Genomic DNA, 25248 nt, shown 5'->3' with positions numbered 1-25248 from the left:
AATTGCCGACGCCGAAGTCAAGCTCCCAAGTCCATGACATTGACGGTTTTACTTTTTTTCCACCTTTTCCTTTCTTTGGCCCCAAGAAATCGCAGCTGCAGCATCACCCGAATCTTTCCTCTCTGCACATCAACTTATGATAAAATTACTAAACAGTCCATACCATTTCTTCTGTTAGCCTGAAGATCATTACATCTATAAAAACTCTGCAGCAAAATCACTTGTCTCAAATTCTGAAAACAGAGCCGCCATATTTCATAAAACCTCAAAAATGTTTTCTCTCGACAAACTGAAAGACCAGATGCCGACGACGGCGTCGTCGATGTTCTCCGTCTACGCCTCCATCACCACATTCATGATGCTGTTCCGCTCCGTCGCGAGCGACCTCATCCCCGCCCCCTTCCGCTCCTACATCTACAAAGCCCTGAATTACCTTTTTGCTCCTCTCTTCTCCCGTGACCTCACTCTCGTAGTCGATGAGCTCTCCGGCATGACCCGCAACCAAGTCTACGACGCAGCCGAGGTTTACCTGCGGACCAAGATCGGGCCCCACACCGAGCGCCTCCGCGTCAGCAAAGCTCCCCGGAAGAAGAACATCGGCGTCGCCATCGACAAGGACGAGGAAGTTTCCGACACCTTCGACGATGCCGTCAAGCTCAAGTGGCGGTTTATCTCGGAGACCAATAAGGGGAAGAACGACAGCACATCCGAAAGGCGGTATTTTGAGCTGACATTTCGTAGGAAATACATGGACAAGGTGATTTCCTCGTACCTGCCTTATGTTCTTGCTCAGGCCGACGCCATTAAAGCAGAGGAGAAGGCGGTGAAGCTCTACACCCGCCACCTCTGGTCGAGATACAACGACGATGACGTGGCGAATTCCGAATGGGGGTCTGTGAACCTGGAGCACCCGTCGACTTTCGACACCATGGCGATGGACCCGGAGATGAAGAAAATAATCGTGGAGGATTTGGAGAGGTTTGTGAGGAGGAAGGAGTTTTATAAGAAGGTGGGGAAAGCTTGGAAAAGGGGCTACTTGCTGTACGGGCCGCCAGGGACGGGAAAATCGAGCTTGATCGCCGCCATGGCTAACTACCTCAAGTTTGATGTGTTCGATTTGGAGCTCAATAGCATTTACAGTGACTCTCAGTTGAAGAAGGTTTTGCTGTCCACTACCAATCGTTCTATTTTGGTAATTGAGGACATTGATTGCTGCAGAGTGGATGTTGGCAACCGGGATTCGGATTCAGATTCGGACTCGGATTCAGATTCGGACAGGAGCCGGGTTAGTACTCTTTTTTTTCGATGCCCTTTGTTTGATGAATCAAGGTTCAATGTTTTGCCAAATGAAGCTCTAAGTTTCAAATTTTTATTGTAGTAGCCTGTTAGTACTTTGCATCTTCCCTGTTTATCATGTTATTTTCAAATGGGCATTAGCATTGCGTTGCAACTTTACATGGACTTAATGTTTAATTTGCAGGTGACACTTTCGGGTCTACTGAACTTTATTGATGGATTGTGGTCAAGCTGTGGAGATGAGAGGATCATTATGTTCACCACGAACCACAAAGACCGACTGGACCCGGCATTGCTGCGTCCGGGTCGAATGGACCTGCACATTCACATGTCCTATTGCACCACAGCTGGGTACAGGATCTTGGCCTCTAACTACCTTGGCATTCAAGAACACAACCGCCATCGCCTCTGCGGAGAAATTGAAGGGCTGATTGAGAGCACAGAGGTCACCCCTGCAGAGGTTGCTGAGGAGCTGATGAAGAGTGATGATGCTAATGTGGCTCTTCAAGGACTTGTCAACCTGCTCAAAGGTAAGAAGGCTGAGAGCAAGAAGAAGGAAACATCGCTGCCGTCGGTTAAGAAGCAACAGCGGCACAGAAAAGGGATCAAAAAGTTGCTGCACATCCGTCTTCCATGGTCGAAATCCTGATGCTTGTTGCCTGGCACCTCCCATGTCCTAGTTTAATGTTTCAATCTTAGATGATTAACCCTTAAATCCTTTCGGAAATCTCTGGCTAGTTTCAAGCTCTCTTTTGTGAATCTTATGTGATTTAAGGACTTGCTGAACTTGGTTTTATGAATTCGCGAATGTAAACACAGGAAATTAGATGGAATTGCAGCACAAGAGTTTAACCTACCTTTTTTTCTTTGACAAAGCGATATGGTAATTCATTCTAAATCTAAATTAGGTCTGCAATGTGCTTCATACTTTGCACTCAAGTTCGAATTCTCTTTTTCGTAATTTAGAGTGAAACAGACGTTAATCATAAATTTAAAAAATAAAAGGGGTCAAGTTAAATTTCAAAACTAGTGGGGTGCCGTCTTAACCCTATGTGATAGGTGGTATATCAATCTTTTCTATAAGGCGGATGTTGGAGAATGTTTAATTGGCTAATAGGGGTTAACATGAATGAACTAAGGCGTATAATATATGTGCTGAATTCGATACATTTTATTGTGTTACTTTGTCCAATTTCGTCTCCCTTATTTCTCATGCATTGTATTTGGGTGTCCTTTCCCCTCACGGTGGCGGCGGATTAGGTTGCTTAATTATTAAGCAGATAATTTGTTGGGTTCGTTTGTGGTGACGAGGGGATCAAATAAAATTAAGCATCTTGTATGAAGTCTAATTTGTTGGTTGATGAGTAGATAATTTTCCATTGGTATCTTCATCCATCTCTCAACAAACCAATCTGAAATTACCAAAATGTTTTCCTTTGATCCAAAAAATCTACTCACGGTAGCATCCTCCTTGTTCTCAGCCTATATCTCCGTTGCAGGATCCATGGTGTTGGTCCGTCCCATGGCCAAAAAGCTCATCCCCGCCGTCCGCTCGTACGTCTACTCAAAACTCAAATCCCTTTTCACTCCACTCTCCTCTAACCTCACTCTCATCATTGACGAGCTCTACGGAGTGGTACACAATGATAGGATTAAAAACACACCACAAAGTATCACACAAATGTCCTATTGATTTTCCTTATTAACACTAAGATTTGTCAATTGTAGCATATGAAAATAAGGGTCTATCCCGCAGAAAATTGTTTTATCTAACTATTTAAAATGTCACAAAAACTGGGCTGCTGTCCCTACTGGCCAGCCACCAAAAAATAATTATTAGACCGACTTACACTTATCTAAAGTCTACGAAATTTCATATGCAAACACTAGACACACAGAGTTATATTCACACAAATTTTTGGGATTTTTGGAGTTGATTTGCTATTTAAATTAAATCGAACAAGAACAGGACAAAAACATATTTCAAGTAGTTCACAAATTAAGAAAAACGAGTTAGGGGAATTGTTATCCACCACCAAATAATCATGCAAACATGTTATGTTTCATTCAAATTCCTTCTATTTTTGGATGAAGGTGCTCAAGTTGGCTCAATGTTAGAACTCAACATATTACCCTTTCTTATATAGTATGTTAAGAGAATGGCGTTTTCAACTCAACTTAGTCCCTAACGTGCAATCTAGAATAGCGTGTTCATAGATTTAACAAGTAGAAATCATTAAGAACGAAAAGAGTTTGAGTCATCATAAGGCATCGTAAGTACTAGTGTTGTCTTACTTATCCTAGAAATTGGTTCACATTTTAATCGCAATTAACAAGTACTACTCTAGAACATATGTCGGTCCTCATTCGACAAGGGCAGGCACACACATATTCATAGCATTAGAATCCTAGATATACTTACTAAGTATGCATCCGTAGAAAACACATAAAGAATTCATCAATGAGACAAGTACTGAACCAATTTTCATCCATTCATAAAAGTAATTCAAATGAAATGTTATAACAAACTTGCAATCATATTCGAGGCTTCAAAACAGCCCCTAACTACTAAAAATTTAGTTACACATTATTCACAAATAAAACCAAAAGAAAGATATGAGTTTGAGAAGATAAAACCGAAAGAAGAGAATGTCAAGATTTCCTCCTTCCTTTCCTTCCTTCCCCAACGCAGCAGCCTTGCCTTTTTTTCTTCCTTTCCTTTCATTTTTTTCCTAGCTTTGCCACTGCAACCTGCATCCCTTTTTGGTTCTTGTTTGCTGCCACAGTTTCTTCTCCATAACTCACCCCACTAACAACCATTTAGTGATGACAATAAGTGAGAGAAAATGGTAAAACAATTGTAACTCTTTGGGCAGCCTTTATGCCAATTACTCCCAGTTAATTTTCCATTTCCTCTGATATTTGAATAGGTGTCAACTGGCTTGTTCTTAGCTGCATCAGTTTTGGCTGCTAGTTTTATTGGATTTATTGCTTTCAATGCTTTCTTGTCAGTTACAAACTGCTCAGCCTCTTGGGAACCTTTCAGTGTTAAAATGTTCATAACTTCTTCTAGAAAAATGATATTAGTAATCCATGAAATGCTCCAAAAAAATAGACATCTGTAGCTTTCCAAGCACATAAAGCTCATTCTCTAATTCATTCTGACCTGTCCGCAACTTTCTTCCAAAGTCAGCTGACCTGCACAGGCAGTTTTGACGAACTTGTTACTTAAAATCCCACTTGTGCTATTTTTCTTTTCTTTGCTTGACGAATCCTACAAAACACAAAAATAAAGTAAATAGCTCAAAAATATAAGGAACTAACAAAGAAAAGATAAGTGAATTTGATGTAAAAAATATATATAAATATGAGCTTATCACGCAACCAGGTCTATGATGCCACTGAGGTCTACCTCTAAACCATTGGCAACAATCCCGGCACTCAATGCCTCCAAGTCGGAAAAATGCATTGCCAATAGACCATCTAATTTTCCATCGACAAAGATGAAAAAGTTGCCAACACTTTCGATAATGTTAAGCTCAGGTGGCACTTTAATGTCATGGAAACCCAGAAGGTAAAGGAGTACTCTAGGGAAAGTTCGAAGCACCAATTCTTTAAGCTGACATTTCACAAAAAACACAAAGACAAAGTGATAGACGCCTTCTTGCCTTACATGCTTGCTAGGGCAAATGCCATTAAAGAAGAGGAGAAGGTTGTGAAGCTTTACTCTTGTCATTTATGTTCGTATGATGATGGCAACAACAGTACTTGGGGATTGATAAACCTAGAGCACCCTGCTACTTTTAAGACGATGGCAATGGACCCTGAGCTCAAGAAAATGATTGTAGAGGATTTGGATAGGTTTGTGAGGAGGAGGGAGTTTTATAAGAAGGTGGGGAAGGCTTGAAAAAAGGCTACTTGTTGTATGGTCCTCTCGGCACTGGAAATCGAGCTTGATCGCAGCCATGGCTAATTATTTTAAGTTTGATGTGTATGATTTGGGGCTTACTAATCTTTCCACTGACTATAAATTGAAGAGGGTGTTGTTGTCTACTACAAATCGTTCAATTTTGGTGATTGAGGATATCAATTGCTGCAGTGTTGATATACAAAATCGGCAATCAGAAAAACAAAATCAAACTTCTAACACCAAGGTTTTGCTTCAATTCCTTCTGTTTTTTGTTACAAATGATATTCTTAGTTACTTTTTTTTTTCTTTTGACGGGCATTGACATATCACGTGGTGTTATAATGATTGCAATTAGTGTCACTCTCGAGCTTATTGAACTTCATAGATGGTTTGTGGTCGAGCTTTGGCGACGAGAGAATTATTGTATTCACCACTAACCACAAGAATTGACTTGACCCTGCATTGCTGCGTCCTAGTGGAATGGATGTGCACATTCACATATCCTATTGCATGACAAGCGGGTTCAGGGTTTTAGCCTCTAACTACCTTGCCTTGTCTGGCTAAACCCTTTTGCCACTAACATCACCTTGTACTTGTTAATTGTCTCATCTGCCATATGTTTAATAGTAAACACCCACTTGCATCATACTGATTTCTTTTCTTTGAGAAGTGTAACTACACTCCATGTATTATTCTTTTGTAATACTTCCATTTCAACTTGCATTGCCTCTATCCATTTTGGATCTTTCAAGGCTTCTTCCACTCTGGTGGGTATTTTGATGGTTTCCATCTGTTGAACAGATGCACAGTATTGCGGTGAAAGTCGATGAGTGGAGACATAGTTGGCAATGGAGTAGATTTTCTGCACTCAGCCCACTTGTGTCATCATTAATGTCCAATAGATTTTGCCTGGGGCGTGAATCATTATTCACTTCATTGGGGCCACTTGGGCTCTCGGCAATATCATGATTTTTTTGCTCTTTTGGGTAGGCAGATTATGGGCACTTATGTGGCCCACTAGTGGTGGTGCTATTTAGACTATTACTATCACAGTTAAGCAGCCTATTTGGGGCATGTACACTGTCTTCTACACTTAATTTTTCAATTATACCGAACTCGCCATAATCATTGATTAAGGTTTGCTCCCCTTGAGGAGTATGGCTGAGAGGAAAAAATAATTCGTCTTCAGAAAAGGTAACATCCATGGTCACATATGTATGTCAAGTGGATGGATGATAACAGCGATAACCCTTTTGTTGAAGACTAAATCCAAGGAACACGCACCACACTGCACCGCACATGGATCAAGTTTGCTTCATTGATTTTTGTGAAGGTGAATGTATGCCACACAACTAAAAACCTATGGTTCTAAGTGAAGGGTGGACGAGAGCAAAGCATGATCGATAATCATGGCCAAAGGTGTTCTAAAAGAGAGAACACGCGATAGCATCCGATTCATGAGATAAATAGCATAGGTTACTGCATCCGCCCAATATGTCTTGGGTGCACAACCACCAATAAGAAGGGCACGGGTAATCTCAAGGATGTGTCGGTTTTTTCGTTCGGCAACCATTTTGCTGTGGAGTCTGAGGGCACGTAGTTTCATGGAGAATACCCATTTATGTGAAAAACTGAGAAAGATCCTGATTCATATACTTACCACCGTGGTCTGACCAAAGAACTTTAATAGGGAGAGAATATTGAGTATTGACCATGTCATAAAACTTTTTGAAGATTCCACCCACATCGCTTTTATTTTTCATGAGGTACAACCAAGTCATTCTAGTACAGTCATCAACAAAGGTTACAAACCAACGCACACCATGTTAAGTAGCAACCGGAGATTGCCCTCACATATCCGAATGAATTAATTCAAAGGAATCGTTCTTTTATTCATACTCAGAGAATAAGAAGCTTGATGGCTTTTAGCTAATGTGCAAACATTACACTTTAACGAAGAATTTGAAATATTCCTAAATAATAACGGAAGTAATTTTTGCAAATAACCAAAGGAGGCATAACCTAGCTGATGATGCCATAATTGGACAGTCTTCAACTTTCCATTGTCACAACCTTGAACTTGATGAGCACTGCCTTGTGCAACATCATCAACATAGCCCAACCCCCTTCTCTTAGTACCACACCCAATGATCACCTAAGTCCAAATATTCTAAAGTAAACAGAAAGACGGAAACATTAGCACACACATAGTTTAATTGCTTGGTGACTTGGCCCACACACTATTCTAAAAATCCCCACCTATTGCCACCTAGGCGCTAGGCGGCTGGCCACCACCCCGATTAATACTTAGGTGTTTGGAAATTAAGAAAATGCGCCTAGACTTGCTAAGGCGCCCACCCAGACAGCCTAGGCACCCGTCTAGCCCACCCAAACTCGCCTAGGTACCAGCTTAGCATGCTACTCACTTAAACAAAAAATAGATAACTTCTATTTTGCATATTATTTTTTTTCAATAAATTGTAAGAGGCTTGTTGAATACTTAAATGAACACACATTATATGTTTGTTCCCCACATTTTCATTATGTTCCAATACTTCATAATATAAATGTGAATTGATTTTGTAGTTTATGATGAAATTATATATATTTTAAATATAAACAAACACTTATTTACACGAAATATAATATATTTATTTAAATCCTCCTAGTCTGCCTAGGCTCCGCCTAGCTGCCTAGCGTATTTTAGAACTTTGGTCCCACAAATAATAGATGGCTAGAAAATGTAGGGACGAGTAAATAGTTGTGTAAAGAGAGAGTAAGAGTGAGTGTGATTGAACCTACCCCTGTGACCGGGGCAACACCTCCATTTGCAGTGAGAATATTATCCCGTGGGTTGTTGTTGTGGAATTCAAAAGAGTATGGTCAAAGGTCATGTGATCAGTAGCACCAAAGTTAATAATCCAACCTGTATCGAGATTACCTGGATCGTCGGATTGTTCTTGCAAGGCAATTAAATTTAATAGGGATAGCTGTTGGGCCAAGTTGTCCAAGTCCGATTCCACAATCTGTTTGAAGTCTGCAAATGGGTCCAAGGTGTTTCCTTCATTGGCGTTAGCGCTGTTGGTAGCGCCTCCACTTGATTGTTGCCCTACCTGACTTTGGGCCTTAGGCTCAGCCAGCCCAACACGTTGAATAGAAGTACCTGGTCCGCTGGAAATTAGGGCCATAAGCCCAGGCCCGAATCTGCCACATTGGCTTTTGCAGCTCTTCTATTCGGTTTTCCCTGACCTCGTTGTTTTCTACGCTCCAAGAACCACTCCGGGTGGCCGTGAATTTCAAAGCACGTCTCTTTTGTATGGTGAGTTCCATTGCAATGTATGCATCGAAGTTTGTCTTTTTCTGCGTCCTCTAATTTAGAGAACGTAATGGCCCGGATTGCTGATTATGGGCATAGATAGGCCACTATCACTTTCCTTTCCTCCAAGCATGGTGGTTTTTTCTTTGTGCTTCACACCGAATGGTGTTAAAGCACTATTCTATTCCAGGGACGAGCTTCATTCGTAAGATATTGTTGGGAACTGCATCCAATGAGTCATCTAGTCATGCAAGAAAATCATACACGTTATCTCTTTTAAAATCCTTTTTTCCCTTCTCAAATCAGCAGCACATATCATTCTATTTGGACGTCGCTTGTCCATCTCTTGCCACATGTTTTTTAGTTTTGCGAAGTATAGATTTATTAACCGTCCATTCTGTTTTGTCCTTGTAGCTTTGCACCTCAACTCGTAATACTAAGATTCGTCAGCCCCATCATAGAACATCTGAGTAACGTTTTCCCAAATATTATGAGCCGTTGGTAAGTCGATAAATAACCCTATAAGATGCGGCTCCATGGTTTTCAGTAACCAACCCGGGACGACAGCATCCTCTGTATGCCATTTAGAAAAACCAGGATCGGTTTCTTCCACAGCCGAAGTCTGCCCATTGAGATATCCCATCTTGTTCAAACCCGCAACATGAACCTCCATCATCTTTGACCAAATTTTGTAGTTTGAATCCCTTAACTTGAATCCAAACGGCAAAGCACCCAGATTGGACACCGGAGCTGGACCTACAATGGGAAACCCAACTTCTTGTTTAGCCATTTGGAGTGGCACAATTTTGTACTTCTGTGATTTTGTTCTATGGTATGGAAGTCTGGCCAAAGGCTGCAATGCCTTTCCTCTTTGTAGCAACAGTGTCCAGTCTTTTCTATCTTCTTTGTCTGAAACTCGGCTCAATGATCTTATTTCAGTCTCTTGTTTTGAGACCTACCTTGTTTTCTTTGATCAAAATTGTTGGTGTTTTGTTTTGTTGTGGAAGACTAGGGTTTAGAGGAAGAGACCGGCTGAAACCTGCACTGATACCAAGATAAAATTGTATTTTAGAGTTCTAATAATTCTTGTTATTCTTCTCCTGTTGGGAGGTAATATATATATATATATATATATATATATATATATACAACTCCAAAACTTGTGATACAAGGAATTTTAAAGGAAATACAACCAAAGTAGGAAAAACACCTATATTCCTAACCCTCCTAGGATGTTGACTCATATTAGGACAGATGATCAATCATCTGTATCTGTTGAGAAAACATAGCTTATAAAAACTAAATGTTGTTAGTTTTGTTATTAGGTGTGGTTAGTTAGAATTGTAACAGTTTAGTTAAGGGCATAAATGTAAAGAGCCCAAGGCTATATATACATACATCCATGTAATTGTTATACACAGAAAATGAAATACAACTTGTAGAGAAAGTTTTGTTTTCTTTATGGTATCTCGCCTTCTCGCTTCACAGCTTTCTTTCCACCTTCCGCATCGATCGATCTTCTTCTGATCGTTTTCTTGTTGTTTCAACTCTGATTCTTTGTTTTTTCTTCTCCGATCTCTTCTCTGTTCGTTGATTGCTTCTTATTTTCTGGGATTATGGCTTCTCCATCTGAATCGTCCCCAATTGAATCGTCTCCAAACCCTAATTTGACTTCTCATCCTCCTTCTCTGAATTCGTATACTTCTCTTACGATTCATAACATTGGAAGCATGGTGCCGATCAAATTGAAAAGCTCCAATTATCTTCCATGGCGAGCGTTGTTTGCTCTTATTTTACGAAGGTACAAGTTTCTTGGTGTGATTGATGGCACTGAGATCTGTCCACCACCTTTCTTGGCTGATCGCTCGCTGAATCCTGCTGCTGAGGAATGGTATGAAAAAGATCAGAATCTTCTGATCTGGTTGAATTCCACACTTTTTGAAGAGATCATTCCGTTCACGGTTGGGGTTTCGTCGTCTCGCGAGCTTTGGGTGAAACTTGAATAGCGTTTTGGTGGTGTTTCGGAGGCTAACATTCATCAATTGCGATCTCGTCTTCAATCGGTTCAAAAAGGCTCCAATTCTATCTCTGTCTATCTCCAGCAAATCAAGGAAATTGCGGATTCATTACATGCTGCGGGTTCTTCTGTTTCTGATCGTGATCTCATTGCAGCTACTTTACATGGTTTACCTGATGAGTTTGAGTCATTCATAGACTCTATCATGCTTCGCCTGTCTTCTACGTCTCTTGATGAACTTCACGGTCTCTTACTTACTAAGGAACTTTCTATGGCTCGACGAAAAACAGTCGCCTCTGTGGTTGAACCTTTTCAGGCCTTCTCAGTGCAATCTCAGCCTCCTCTACTTCCTACTCCATCTGCTGCTCAGTTTTCTCCTCTTCAATCTGCTTCTCGATACAACTCTAATCGTGGCAAGTCTCCTCGGGGCCAATTTGTTTCTAATCGGGGCAATCGCAATCATCGTGGTAATTTCTCTCCTAATCGCGGTCATCGGATCTATCAAGGCTCTCGAAATCATTCAGGTTCCTCTCACTTCAAAGCCCCCTGTCAGATTTGTGGTTCTACTAGTCATGAGGCTATTGATTGTTTCGATCGCATGAACCCTGAAATCTGTGGTCGTATTCCTCCGGCTAAGCTTGCTGCCATGTGTGTGCATCATTCTGCAAAATCTTCTCAGCCGTGGTTAATTGATTCCGGCGCTACATCTCACATCACCAATGATGTTGCTAATCTTTCTTCTCCCACTCCCTACACTGGCGAGGACAAAGTGTATATTGGCAATGGTAAAAGTTTATCCATTCATAATGTTGGTTCTTCTACTCTGCACACTCCTCATCACTCTTTTAAACTGCAGAATGTTCTTCATGTTCCTTCCATGGCACATAACCTTTTATCTGCTTATCAATTTCTTAAGGATAATGACTGTTCTTTAACTCTTGACCCTTATGGATCCACTGTCAAGGATCGTATTTCGGGGAGGACGCTTTTGCGGGGAATGGTTAAAGATGGTTTCTATCCACTGCCAAGTTCCAGTAACTCTTCTCCTCCTTTTCATTCTGCTTTTCTCAGTGTAAAAGCTCCTGTTCAAGTCTGGCATCGACGCTTGGGTCATCCCTCTTCTTCCATTTTTTGCAGGATCATCTCTACTACTTCACTTGCAGTGCATGGCAAATCTACGGTTGACTTCTTCTGTTCAGATTGTGCTTTAGCTAAGAACCACAAGCTTCCATTTGGAGTGGCTTCTTCCACTACAACTCGCAGTCTTCAACTGTTGCACTGTGATTTGTGGGGACCTGCTTCTGTTAAATCTAACAGTGGTTTTCAGTATTACTTACTCTTGGTTGATGATTTTAGTAAATATAGTTGGTTTTTCCCTTTGAAGCCAAAATCTGATGTATTTTCTACATTTGTTGTCTTCAAAACCTATGTCGAAAATTTACTTGGCAATAAAATACAAGTCCTGCGTTCTGATTCAGGGGGTGAGTTCACTGGTCATTCTTTTGCATCTTTTCTTCGTACACATGGTATACTTCATCAATTTAGCTGTCCACACACTCCTGAACAAAATGGCTGTGCTGAGAGAAAGCACAGGCATCTTGTTGAAACAGCTCGGACTTTACTTGTGGCGTCTCATGTCCCTCATGTGTTTTGGGTTGAAGCATTCTCTACTGCTATATACCTTATAAATTGCCTGCCCATCTCTGGTATTACCCTGTCTCCCTGGGAAATTCTCTTCCATCAGCATTCGGATTATTCCAAACTCAAAGTATTTGGCTGTCAGTGCTTCCCCTGGCTTAAACCTTATGTTTCTAGCAAATTGGCTGCTAAGAGCAAGAGTTGTGTGTTTTTAGGTTATAGCCTTCAACACAAAGGCTATCGATGCTTTGATCCTGTTGACAATCGCATCTACATCTCCAGACATGTGATTTTTAATGAAGATACATATCATTTTCAGTCCCTGCCTCTTCATCCATCTCCATTTGCAAGTGTTTCTCCAGTCTCCTCTTCTTCCATGGATCTTTATTTTACCAAGTATACTCAACAGCCTCTTCCTGCTGCTGCTGCTTCTTCATCTTCTCCTAGCCCGAGTTCATCCGTCCCTGATGCTGTTGTTGCTGTCTCTCCACCTACAGGTGCTTCTCATCCTGGCAGCTCAGTTGTCTCTCCATCTGCACCCTGTCATCTCCCTGTTTCTGATAATGCTCATCCTATGGTCACTAGATCTAAGGCAGGCATTTACAAACCGAAGGCGTATGCAGCGACTAAACATCCACTCCCAGTTCCTCTTGATTTTGTCCCCAGCACCTATTTACAGGCCTCTAAGCATGCTCACTGGCGAGCTGCTATGCAAGATGAATATAATGCATTAATATCTACAGGAACTTGGTCTTTAGTTCCTTCTCATTCTATTCAAAACGTCGTAGGCTGCAAGTGGGTCTTCCGCATCAAGACCAAGGCTGATGGTACTGTCGATCGTTACAAAGCCCGGCTTGTAGCCAAGGGCTTTCATCAAAAAGAAGGGGTTGATTTTCACGACACTTTTAGTCCGGTTGCTAAACCGGTTACTATTCGCATTCTGCTTACCCTTGTTGTTCAACACAATTGGTTTTTAAACCAATTGGATATTAGCAACGCCTTTCTTCATGGCGACTTACATGAGGATGTTTACATGCAGCAACCCCCTGGTTTCACTGATCCTCTCTTTCCCAGTCATGTCTGCAAGCTCCGAAAATCCTTGTATGGCCTCAAACAAGCGCCTCGGGCTTGGTTTGATAAACTGTTCCAGGCATTACAGGCTCTTGGTTTCACTCAGTCCTTCTCTGATGCTTCTTTATTTGTCCTGAATGGTCCTCACTTGGTTATAGTTCTCGTCTATGTGGATGACATTCTTGTCACTGGCCCTAACTCTACTCTCTGTCATCAGTTTATTACACAGCTTAGTGCCAGATTTCCAGTGAAGGATCTCGGTCCTTTACACTACTTCCTGGGGTTGGAAGTACAGCGGTCTACTAAAGGGATCTTCCTTCACCAAACCAAATATTTACTTGAGCTTCTCAAGCGGACTAATATGGAGGGTGCAAAGCCTTGCTGCACACCTCTTGGCTCCCAGAAACTGGATCACAGTGGGTCTATTCTCTCTGATCCGACTGCTTATCGGTCTCTGGTTGGAGGACTTCAGTATCTCACCTGGACTCGCCCAGACCTTGCGTTTGCTGTAAATCAGTTATGCCAATTTATGCATGCTCCGCGCGACCAGCATTTTCAAGCTGCTAAACGTGTTCTTCGTTTCCTTAAGGGTTCTGTTTCTCAAGGCCTATGGTTTACCAAAAGTTCTGTTGATCTCTCAGCCTACTCGGATGCTGATTGGGCTGGTTGCACGTTTGATAGGCACTCCACTAGTGGCTATTGTGTGTTTCTTGGTTCCAATCTCATTAGCTGGAGTGCTAAGAAACAAAGCACGGTTGCTCGTTCCTCCACCGAGGCAGAGTACAGGTCTCTAGCTCACACTGCTGCAGAACTTACTTGGGTCTGTAAAATCTTGCGTGATCTTCACTGTTCTCTTCCTCAGCTGCCTACTCTTTGGTGTGATAACCTCTCCGCCATCTCCTTAGCTTCCAATCCCGTCTTTCATGCTCGTACTAAGCATATTGAACTTGACTACCACTACATTCGTGAACTGGTTTTAGCTCGTCTGCTTAAAGTGCAGTTTGTTTGCAGTGAAGATCAATTGGCTGATCTCCACACTAAGTCTTTGTCCAAAACCAGGTTGCGCTACTTGTGTTCCAAGCTTCCTCTTGGCATCATTTCTGATTCCATCTCTCGCTTGAGGGGGTGTATTAGGACAGATGATCAATCATCTGTATCTGTTGAGAAAACATAGCTTGTAAAAACTAAATGTTGTTAGTTTTGTTATTAGGTGTGGTTAGTTAGAATTGTAACAGTTTAGTTAAGGGCATAAATGTAAAGAGCCCAAGGCTATATATACATACATCCATGTAATTGTTATACACAGAAAATGAAATACAACTTGTAGAGAAAGTTTTGTTTTCTTTAACTCACACCAACACCATGATGACAACCGACGTCGCTTATGTGGGGAGATTGAAGCGTTGATAGAGAGCACAGAGGTGACTACTGCTGAGGTTGCTGAGGAGCTCATGAAGAGCAATGATGTTGAAGTTGCTCTTTAAGGATTTGCCAATTTTCTCATAGGAAAGAAAGTGAGACTGGGAGCAATGGAATAATGGATGAAAGGATTAAGGGCATGTGTGGAACTGTTTTTAGAATGGTTAATTTTTTTTTTTTTGTTTTTTGTTTTTTTGTTTTTTTGGGATAGTTAGAAAGAAATTCGTACCATGTTTATCAGAAAAAACTTAAGACATTTACTTTGAATTTTAAACAAAATTTCAGCATGTTTATAGTAAAAGTGCTACTACGATAAATGCTTCTAACAAAAATAGTTCCAAACAAATTCTAGAAAAGCAAAGAAGCAAAAATGCAAAAATTCAAGGAAATAAGAAATGTGGTAGGTGGAATAGCAAACTTCTCTATAAATTGGGTGTTGGAGAATGTTTAATTGGCTAAAAGGGACTAAGTTCAGTGATATTTTTCTTTACTTCTCACGTTTATGAATGGACTAATATGTAAAAGGTTTGTATTAAATTCGATACCTTTTGTTGTTTCCATAGTCACGGCAGTGATGATCTCGTCACCAAGCTTGATAAGTTGTTGTTCCCTCCTCAGCAGCTTCATGAGCTGAGTCTTAAGTTTTATCGCGGAAAGATTAGTCCAGTTTGGCTCAATCCCATCTCACTTCCTATTTTGAGGTATCTTTCGAATCATCGGGCAGTCTTGAGAAGATGAATGAAAGGTTTTAAGGGATTAGTGACAGCGTTGTTTGGAAAACTGTAGGCCGAATGCTCGAATCTCTTTCGGATTTCGAAGAAGAATGGGAAGGGGTTCGACAAGTTTTGCCGTCGTTGAGAGTTCTGAATGTGAGTTGGTGTCTTTTCCGGTTGAGGATGTTGGGTTTAGAGGTGGTGTCTGGAAGCTTGAAGAGCAGGGAAGGTCAATGAAAATTATCATCATGCATGTGTTGAATAAGCATGAGGCTATGTAATATATACGCTACCTCGTAGAAAAATGTTTGGTTTCCGTTCATCTTCATAGATTTTCAATTTGCAGTTTGCAAGTTGTGACTTGTACCCTTTGCAATACAATATTCAAGGTAAAAAAAAGTTGTTCACAATAACTTTTACCTTTTTCTTTTGGGTGGAATTGGGGCAAAAGTCCAAATTCAAATAGACTAATTACAATATAATTAGACCAAACTCAACTAAAATGATCGTGAAAATAAGAATATCAGTTAGGCAGGGACATCTGAAGACAATGGATGATCAAAGTCTAAGAAGGCCTTTAGCAAGATGAGTAGTGGCTCAGATTGCATAGGTTGAAAGAATGTTTGTTTATAAGAGTTTTTGCAAGAAACACTTTCAGTAAAAGTATACATTGAAATTTTATTATCTAAGTGTTTTCTAATAAAACTTTTAGAAATACCTTATCGAAGAAAGCACTTTTATAAATCACAAACATTAAAAAAAAAAAAAAAAAAAAAAAAAATTACCAAACATTGCCAAAAGTGCTTTTAATTGTCATAAAACTCTTTTAGCCTTTTCAAAAATAATCTCAAAGAAACAAAATGAAATAATTTCTTTAAAATGGGTACGAGTGTTTCGAGAAATTGAGTGCTCTGATTGAAGGAAAACAGTACTATTTGGGCCAATGCCCGATCACCTATTGTCACCCAAACACGGAGCCCGTTTGATCGTTAGTCTTCGTCTCCAAGACCCAAAACCTCCACTCAATGGTGGTTCGCGCTTGAATTGAACCCTTTCCTCCGCGAAATCCAGAAAAGCTGCGATTGCATCTACTCTGTATTTCCAGATCTGCAATCATCCATATATTACTGAAGAACAATACAATCCAAGCTCCAAATCCGAAAAGTTTTCAATTCCCAGGAAACATGGATCCCGATTCAGTGAAGTCCACTCTCCAAAATCTAGCATTCGGAAATGTAATGGCCGCCGCAGCCCGTAATTACCAAAAGGAACTGCTTTCCAACGAGAAGGCGGCCGCCACGAGCTCCTCCAACCAGGAAGTCGACCTCGACGAGTTGATGGATGTAAGTTCTGGGTTCGATTCCATTCGATTTGATTCAATTCTGCATCTTTCATGTGCATTTCAAATTCCCAATTCGCAAAGCGATGGTTTGTTTGATTATTTTGTGATGAGTAGGATCCGGAGCTTGAAAAACTGCACGCGGATCGGATTAATGCTTTAAAGGTACGATATTTTTCGTGTTTGATTGATTTGCGGATGGGGGATTTCTTGGATTTGTGTGTTTATTTGACGGGTTTGATTTGAAATTTTGAAATTTTGATTTTGTTTGAATAGAAAGAAGCTGAGAAGCGAGAAGCTTTGAAGAGGAAGGGGCATGGAGAGTACAGGGATATAACTGAGGGGGATTTTTTGGGTGAAGTTACTGGAACTGAAAAGGTTATCTGCCATTTTTATCACCGGGAGTTCTATAGATGCAAGTAAGTGCATATTGGTCTAGAAAATTTAGACATGGATTAGTGATTGTGTTTTGAACTTACGTTACTTGGTTATTTCTAGGATAATGGATAAGCATTTGAAGACGCTTGCCTCGAAGCATGTTGATTCTAAGTTCATCAAGCTGGATGCCGAGGTTGCTGTGAACTTCGTTTCCTGTTTTGTGTTATAGTTGGTGCAAATTTTCGTGTTTACTTGGATTTTGCTTACTTGTTTGCAACCTTCCGTTTTTGGTCCTTTAGTTAGTAATGGGTTTAGAATTGGGAATTGATTATTTGATGATGAACTGCAGAATGCGCCCTTCTTTGTTACCAAGCTCGGAATCAAAACTTTGCCTTGTGTCATACTCTTCAGGTCAGGCAATCTCCATGTAACTATTGTAAATCTGTGTGCATGCCCATTTCGAGCATTAAAGAGGCATATGGGCATCCACTATTTCGCTGTTGTATGAAAAGGCAGGAGAGCAACGAAAGCTGGAAATATAGTGATACTGTAATTGCGCAATCATTTGACGTGTGCTTCAAGAGCATGTGATAACTTTCATGCTAATAACATCTTGCACTGAGATCTTCCATTGAAATTCATATTTACTGATTCAGAGGTTCGCCTTTTTTCAGAAAAGGAGTTGCCGTGGATAGGTTGGTTGGATTTCAAGAAGTGGGAGCAAAAGATGATTTCAGCACAAGGGCGCTTGAAGTTGCACTAATCAAGAAAGGTAATGGCTTTGTCAAGTGTGTTTCACAATTTGTATCCTGTTGCGGAGTCTCTAAACTGCCAATTTAACAGGTATAATTAGTGAGAAGAAAGAAGACGATGATGAAGATGATGGATATCTTGAAGGCGGTCGCAGGACAGTGAGATCATCTGTGAATCTTGATTCGGATTCAGATTGAAACCGCAACCTGAGTTTTCAAATGCGTTGTATGCTTGTTGTGGCATCTAAGTTATGTTACCGTATGAACGGAATCGGTTTTGTTTTCTCTTTTTGTGGACCGCATTTGCAGTGGAAATATATTCTTCCAGGCATTCGTTTGCACTGTATCTGTAGACTTTTCTAAATCGTGTACCACACAATAACTTATCGTGAACAAAATACGGTAGCATAGTAAAACAATTGCATGGAAATACGATTATATTGCTAAACCCTCAGTTTGAGATAAACTTTACCTACATCAGGTGGTGTATACTCCGTTTACGTGCAAGTTCTTCATCCTGATAAATGGTAAAAGTCCGTCCTGAGATTTTGTGCTCTCCGGGCGACAACAAAAATGAGCAGAATCAGGAAATTTGGAATCCAAATATTTTGGACAGAGCTGGAAATAATCGAGCCAAATCCCGGGAGATTGGATAGGTAAGAAAGAAAAAATGACATTAAGTCGATAAGTAAATTAGGTAAAGCCAACAGAACCGGAAAAGAAATGACTTAAGGTGAATAAATTTAGTTTTATAAAGAAAATTAAGAAAAGTATCTGATTTTATACAACAATGTACATTTGGATGAAACCATGTGAAAGAAGGGATTCCGATTTTTGTAATTAATTAAGAAAAGTCGAAAAAAGTAATTATAAAAACAGAAAGTACAACTCGGTAAGTGCAGCATCCGCAAATTCTTTCGTGATCGAGTAACAATCTAAGATTTATGATCCGTTATTTTTAGTTGGCATAAAAATCTCTCATGCAGGTGAACGTCGAGTGAGAAACAACATCACATTTATTTAAAATGACCAGATGCAATCAAACTTTCTTAAAAAATACAGGTATGCATAGTAAAATCAAACAATGTAACTAGGTAATATTATCCAAATCTCTAGATATTTCTTGTATCAAATCCCAAATACGTAGATTTGAGATCACCATTTCCAAATGAACACTCAGAGGAGTCTGTTGGAGCGCTATATAATTAGAATGGGAGGACGTTGGTTTCTAACTTTCTATCCCCAAAAATAAAGAAGGCAGACGGTGAAGAAAAAAGACAACAAATGCACAACGTAATATTTCTCTCTGATTCAGTTAGTTGAAACCCTCTTATCTTGTGGCTTTACTCTTCTTTGTTTTGGTTTGTCTTGGTTAGTTCGAGGTGACTCTGATTTTATTCATATAGAAAACTCTCTTGTATAAGTGATTTCAGATCATCAAAACCATGTTTCATAATATTTAGCAAGAAAAGTTAAAAGTGCATATGGATTAGAAAAATATCCGGACATGCTGTATAAGAAAAGCACTTGCTAGATTCTTCTTTTAGGAACTTCAAGTGTTTTTTTGGATTTTTATTAAAAATTTCAACGTACTTTTTATAAAAGTGCATATAAACGTAAGTGTTTTTCAAAAAAAAAAAAAAAAAAAAAAACATGTCTACGAGCTAGGTATTAGTTAGCCAAGATCAAATTTATGCTTTATTGTTAATAAAATTGTCCTCGTACTGTCGAGAACTAATCAAATGAAAACAAAACCATATATGAAATGAAAGTAGTGGGAATATAGTTTTACCGGGAAAAGCAAAGAGACGTTATTTAGGATTTGAGTGGAGTTGCCTTGCATTTCGCCTTCTGTCGAGACCTCGTCAAACATCAAGCTCTCAACTGAATCGAAACCTTAAAAAAAGAAAACAAGATTTACTAATTTTCTTCTCCCTCACTGTCTCTCCGACATTTTCTAAGAATTCTCAAATCCCGACTATGATTCAGGATATTTATATCCATCCTTGTCTCTCTCTCCCCCAAAACCCCATTCGTGTTTTTTTTTTTTTGGACTGACCCCCCACTGTGTTCACCAGAGGACAGAGGTAAATAAAATCAATAATCCTATTAATCCCACTATATTTTTCTGTATTTTTGCACAATTGGAGGCCTTTAATTTTGCTCTTTCTTGTTGTTACTGCTCAATTTTATTTGAATTAATCCTATTTTTTAGTTGAGTTATATATATTTTTTATATTTTAATTTAAGTTGCACTCTGGTTGTGATTTTGGTTTCCAAAGTGGGAATGTAAATGCATGGATTTGTTCAATTGGGCGATTCTTGTAGTTACTGCTCAATTTTACTTGAAGTAATTTGCTTTTTTAGTTGGGAAATTAGCCAACACGATCATTTTTCACGTACCAATTGCTAAAAACGATCAGTTTTCAATATATCGTTGATATCTGATTTTGATCGTTTTAGGAATTGGGATTTAGTTTCTAATCATTTTAGCGAATTGCCCTTTTAAGTTGGTTGTTTCTTTTTCGAAATTTAAGCTGCATTTGGTTGCAAAGTACATTATATAGCATAATTGGTCTGTTTTGTGATTTTGTTTTCCAAAGTGGGAATGTAAATGCAGGCATTTGGGCAGGGTTTTGGTTCTGGGTCTGCATCTGTGATATGAGTGCTTCATTCTTCTTCTGCACTTCAGCTACTACTTTAACAAAGTTTTCGGACAAGTAAACCCCGTTGCCCTCACAAGTAACACCATGTCTGGACCTCTACCCGGTAATATTTCATTTAGAATCAACGTATATTCACATCTCGATAACTATATGCTTCAAATGTGAGGACTTGTCTTGAATTTGTAATGCACAATGCCACTTTAAGGGACTTTAGGATGTTGGAATGAACAAAAAAAGCCTTGGAATTTGGATGCATTGATAGGCAAACATATTATTCTTTGCATATTAGGATGCCTCGCGTTTGATGCGCATAGATATGACTCACTTATGTTGTGTAAATTTCAGTATCTGATGTCAAAATCTCTGAGGAAGATAGAAAGACTAAAGTCGGGTCGTTGAAGAAGAAGGCAATGAATGCCTCTACTAGGTTCAGAAATTCTTTGTCAAAAAGGAATAGAAGAAGCAGTAGTAAAGTCTTGTCTATCGACATTGAGGATGTGCACGACTTAGAGGAGATACATGCTGTTGATTCATTGCGGCAGGCACTTTTACTGGAGGAGCTTCTACCCTCCAAACACGATGATTATCATAAGATGCTCAGGTTTCTTCCTTTTTCTTGTTCCAGTGGCAGTTTTGTCGTCGATGGTTTTTATGACAGATACTGGGTTCTTGTTTAATCTAATCAATCATTGTAAGACAGATTCTTGAAGGCCAGGAAATTTGATGTCGACAAAACCAAGCAAATGTGGTCTGACATGCTCGAGTGGAGGAAGGCATTCGATGCTGACACAATCATGGAGGTATCTTCTGTAGAAATAGGTGCTTAGGTTTTGAAGTTTGCTAAGTATTTCATTTTATATCTTTCCATTCAATTTTTATGTTTGTTTTCCTTTAGTAAAGAGCAGAATTTCATTTGTTTATATTTGTTCGTCAATTTAGTTACTCATGTATTTATCTTTTCTTCTAGGACTTTGAATTCAAGGAACTCGATGAAGTCTTGAAATACTATCCCCAAGGACATCATGGTGTAGACAAGGAAGGACGACCTGTGTACATCGAGAGACTAGGCCTTGTAGATGTGACCAAGCTGATGCAAGCTACAACTATGGACCGCTACATCAAATACCATGTCCAGGAGTTCGAGAGGACATTTGCTGTTAAGTTTCCAGCTTGCTCAATTGCAGCAAAGAAGCACATTGATCAAAGTACAACTATCCTCGATGTGCAAGGAGTGGTATGTGATACTAACTATAACCGCTACTTCTACTCAGCAAATAATTTGAAAAACAGGAAACTAGAATCACTTATGGGAAAACAAGGGAAAAGCTGGTATATTGTTTATAGCTGTTGCCAAGATGTGCTAAGATTTTTAACTATAAGGGATATTTACTACAAAGAATCTTGAGAGGCATAAGTTTTCTTACGCAGTTTGCAGATGATGGCGCTAGACAAGCCTTTTTGGCCTTCTAAGTTTTCTTGCTTCAAATTACATTACATGGAAGTTAAATAATCTGTTACAAACTTACTGCAATGCCTCAGGGATTTAAGAATTTCAACAAATCTGCCAGGGAACTTATTACTCGTCTTCAGAAGATTGACGGTGACAATTATCCTGAGGTACTGCCTTACCAGTTAACATCTTTTGGTCTATAAAATTTCGGGAACTTCAGGACATTTTTGTTGATGTCAGAATTATGATGCCACACAAATTGTTGTTTTTACCACAGACCTTGAATCGCATGTTTATCATCAATGCTGGTTCTGGCTTTCGAATGTTGTGGAACACCGTGAAGTCCTTCCTTGATCCGAAGACTACAGCAAAGATTAATGTGAGTATATACATTTTTATGCTAAAAATGCTTATTCTCGTCAGGGCTACATTAATCAGGGAAAACTATCATCCTCCAGGTCCTTGGCAACAAGTATCAGAGCAAGTTGCTTGAAATAATTGATGCTAGGTAAGTCTGTTTTAAACGAAGCAGACTTTTTAGGAGCTTTGCTTCCACATAAGCTGCTTCATCAGTTTGCTTATTTTCATGTACATTTTCTGGTTTGACTTTGCTCCAGCGAATTGCCCGAGTTTTTAGGAGGTACATGTACTTGTGCTGATCAAGGAGGCTGTATGCTTTCGGACAAGGGACCCTGGAAACAACCGGAGATCATGAAGGTAGATAAAGACCGTTCTTCTCTTCATTTTTTTTCCTTTTTATTATTTTGTATCATTACCACTATGCATTATTTTAACTTCTAATTTAATTAGAATTCATAAGTATCAATTTATGTACCTGCAGATGGTCCATAACGGCAGTCATAAATGTTCAAGAAAATCTGGACTTCAAGTAGGTCCTGCTTGAACATATCTTCTGCTTTTCTTTTTCCTTATAAACCTGCCCCTAGTTTCCAGATTCACATTTCGGACACTAAGTCATCTCAAAATTCTTAGTCACATGATTTTCAAAATATATTTTGGTGCTTCCTGTTCGTAGATGTAATTCATAGCTTAATCATATAATCTTCCTAGGGACTCGATGCAGCTCTAAACATTGGACCTTCCGCTCCTAAACTCAATCATGCACTTTCTCGCTTTCATGAAGAAGTAAGTGCAAAAGACTTCCAAGTTCAATTTAAATTTCAACCGAGCAATTGTCAAAATACACTGAGAGCTTTTCTTTCTTATGTATGTGTTTCTAAGCATAGACACACGTATAATTGTTATCTGCATATCTTGTAGCTGAAGTTTCCCTCCTCTGTTATTGTGACAGTTCTAACTTCCTCTGAGATAATCTTTGCAGGTTTCCCTAGCCAAAACTCGTCAAGTGTCTTTCAGGCGCAAGGACAGTGTCTCGATGGTTGGTAAATCTGTGGATTCAAGTTGGCCAGTGTCAGCAGGGAATGTTAAATTTTCCCTCTCAAAGGCTAAATCATCTAAGAATTTAGGTGAGCTGGTATATTGTGTTTTCTTTCCTTTTCTAATTCTAAGATATTCCATTTTTTTCCCTTTTTGTTCCTTTCACAATAGTTATAGGGTCCGAGTTTCTTTACTTGCAGGAGATTGTTTAACCAGGAACAATGCTTGCGAACTTCCTGAAGGGTTCGGCTCTCAGATTATGGCTGCTATTATGACGTTTCTTATGGGCATTGTTGCCATGGTCAGACTAACACGTAGCATGCCGAGGAAGCTCACCGACTCTACCTTCTACTCCAGCACTGTCTGCGACAGTGACACAATGGTCAAAGGCCAGGGCTCTTCACACTCTGCCATCTCCGGTTCAGATCTCTTGACTGTCATGAAACGCATGGCTGAGTTGGAAGAGAGAATGACTGTTTTGAACATGAAACCAGCCGCCAAGCCAGCTCAGAAGGAGGAAATGCTGAATGCTGCTCTAGGCCGGGTTGATGCCTTGGAGCAAGAGCTTATGGCAACAAAGCAGGTAGCGTTTGTACAAGTTCCTCTATGTAGATTTCTGGAATACAGAGCTGTAAAACCTAGCCAAAAAAATAAATCATGAAACAGAATCCAACCATAGGAAAGTAAAAGCCGTAATTTACATCAATCGCTAGGAGGGTACTGTAAACGTTATAGGTGTATGATCCTCATTTGAATTGGCTTCTTGTTTAGGCTCTCGAGGAGTCACTTACCCGGCAAGAGGAGCTCTTGAGCTCTCTTGACAAAAAGAAGAAGAAGAAGAACAAGAAGAAGAAGAAAATGGTAAGCAACCGAGACGAAAACATCACTTATTCGAATTTTAGGTGGAGTTTGTGACATTTTAAATATGTTTTGGGTTGTAATGCAGTTCCATATCTGGTGAAGAAAAGTCAGACACAGGAGACGAGATGCTTGGTTGAATAAATGAATCATTGGCTGTCAAAACCCCCCACCCAAATGCGCGCCTGTACTCAACTTAATTGTTCTATTAAACTTTTACCACATAAAATATGAATGAATAAAGTTTTGGCCATGTGCATAGTTTGCCAGTTTATCACTTTTCACTATTATAATTTATGTGCATGTCGTCATTTTTCAATATAAATTTCTAATAGCACATGAACAGTGGTCTAGCGCGCGGCACTCGATCTCTAGTTTGTTAAAGAAGATATTGCGTTCACATCTCATGAACAGATGATAGTTGTTGAAAAAACTCTTTAGAGTTTGGTACAAACCCAACTGGATTTTTGGTGCATGCATGATATGATCATGGTGTAGATATCCTAATTTAAACGGACATTTAGTCTTTACTTCGCTGGAGGCAATTCTGAGTTCAGATTTTGTCGAGGAGAGTTGTTGAAACACTATTGAGTGTTTGGTACAAACCCAGCTGGGTTTGTTTGGGTGCATTATGCATGATATGATACCATGATGTAGCCAAAGACTTTGTGATTTGCTTGTTGGAAAGCAAGAGTTTAGCTACTCTCAGATTATCAGAATCTAGATGGATAGCAGAATAGGGTTTGCTCTAGGGGGGCCCACCAAGCAAGCTGAGCAAACTCAGCAAAGGCAACCGGCAACCAGTCTGGCAGCTACCGCATCGCCATGCAGCTGCGCCGGTTGCTTGAGAGATGGAGGAGGGCGGCGGAGAAAGTGTGCACTTACGGAATGTTTCTTTCAAAGACTCACGTGAGAGAGAGAGAGAGAGAGAGTGAATGAATGAATGAATGAATGAATTGGAGGGAAAGCAAAGACAACACTCTTCACAATCTTACCATATCTTCAAGTTGGACTGCCTCCCCTTAGT

At 39.8% G+C, this 25248-nt stretch overlaps 3 protein-coding genes and 1 pseudogene across 3 annotated transcripts; all 4 read left to right on the top strand.

Annotated features, from left to right (window-relative positions):
* Positions 1-121: 121 nt before the first annotated feature.
* Positions 122-2096, top strand: LOC137742308 (AAA-ATPase At2g18190-like). The gene is made up of 2 exons (XM_068482149.1): positions 122-1285; positions 1481-2096. The coding sequence occupies exons 1-2, from the start codon at positions 272-274 to the stop codon at positions 1943-1945; spliced, it is 1479 nt and encodes a 492-aa protein (XP_068338250.1). The 5' UTR covers positions 122-271; the 3' UTR covers positions 1946-2096.
* A 2759-nt stretch (positions 2097-4855) lies between these two features.
* LOC137713132 (AAA-ATPase At2g18193-like) lies at positions 4856-14732 on the top strand (annotated as a pseudogene).
* A 1685-nt stretch (positions 14733-16417) lies between these two features.
* Positions 16418-18195, top strand: LOC137744739 (thioredoxin domain-containing protein PLP3A-like). Its single transcript, XM_068484535.1, has 7 exons — positions 16418-16723; positions 16837-16884; positions 16996-17138; positions 17218-17290; positions 17447-17508; positions 17772-17869; positions 17941-18195. Exons 1-7 carry the CDS (start codon positions 16565-16567, stop codon positions 18045-18047), a joined length of 690 nt encoding a protein of 229 aa, XP_068340636.1. The 5' UTR covers positions 16418-16564; the 3' UTR covers positions 18048-18195.
* A 1572-nt stretch (positions 18196-19767) lies between these two features.
* Positions 19768-24468, top strand: LOC137747288 (phosphatidylinositol/phosphatidylcholine transfer protein SFH12-like). Its single transcript, XM_068487376.1, has 15 exons — positions 19768-19936; positions 20470-20618; positions 20861-21116; positions 21216-21315; positions 21483-21749; positions 22055-22132; positions 22243-22344; positions 22424-22473; positions 22583-22682; positions 22807-22854; positions 23037-23111; positions 23308-23452; positions 23564-23946; positions 24135-24224; positions 24310-24468. The coding sequence occupies exons 2-15, from the start codon at positions 20600-20602 to the stop codon at positions 24322-24324; spliced, it is 1728 nt and encodes a 575-aa protein (XP_068343477.1). The 5' UTR covers positions 19768-19936; positions 20470-20599; the 3' UTR covers positions 24325-24468.
* The last annotated feature ends 780 nt before the right edge of the window (positions 24469-25248 follow it).

Source organism: Pyrus communis, chromosome 1, assembly GCF_963583255.1.
Source record: "Pyrus communis chromosome 1, drPyrComm1.1, whole genome shotgun sequence".
Classification (NCBI taxonomy): Eukaryota; Viridiplantae; Streptophyta; class Magnoliopsida; order Rosales; family Rosaceae; genus Pyrus; species Pyrus communis.
The sequence above is the reverse complement of the archived record's forward strand: the minus strand, read 5'-3'. Positions and strand labels throughout refer to the sequence as shown.

Coding starts and splice junctions, on each gene's coding strand:
- LOC137747288 (XM_068487376.1), top strand. Junction 22,133..22,242: donor ACGGTGACAATTATCCTGAG/GTACTGCCTTAC, acceptor TTTTTACCACAG/ACCTTGAATCGCATGTTTAT. Junction 22,683..22,806: donor AACAACCGGAGATCATGAAG/GTAGATAAAGAC, acceptor ATGTACCTGCAG/ATGGTCCATAACGGCAGTCA.
- LOC137744739 (XM_068484535.1), top strand. CDS start 16,565: ATGGATCCCGATTCAGTGAAGTCCACTCTCCAAAATCTAGCATTCGGA. Junction 17,291..17,446: donor TCATCAAGCTGGATGCCGAG/GTTGCTGTGAAC, acceptor GATGAACTGCAG/AATGCGCCCTTCTTTGTTAC. Junction 17,870..17,940: donor AGTTGCACTAATCAAGAAAG/GTAATGGCTTTG, acceptor CCAATTTAACAG/GTATAATTAGTGAGAAGAAA.
- LOC137742308 (XM_068482149.1), top strand. CDS start 272: ATGTTTTCTCTCGACAAACTGAAAGACCAGATGCCGACGACGGCGTCG. Junction 1,286..1,480: donor CAGATTCGGACAGGAGCCGG/GTTAGTACTCTT, acceptor TTTAATTTGCAG/GTGACACTTTCGGGTCTACT.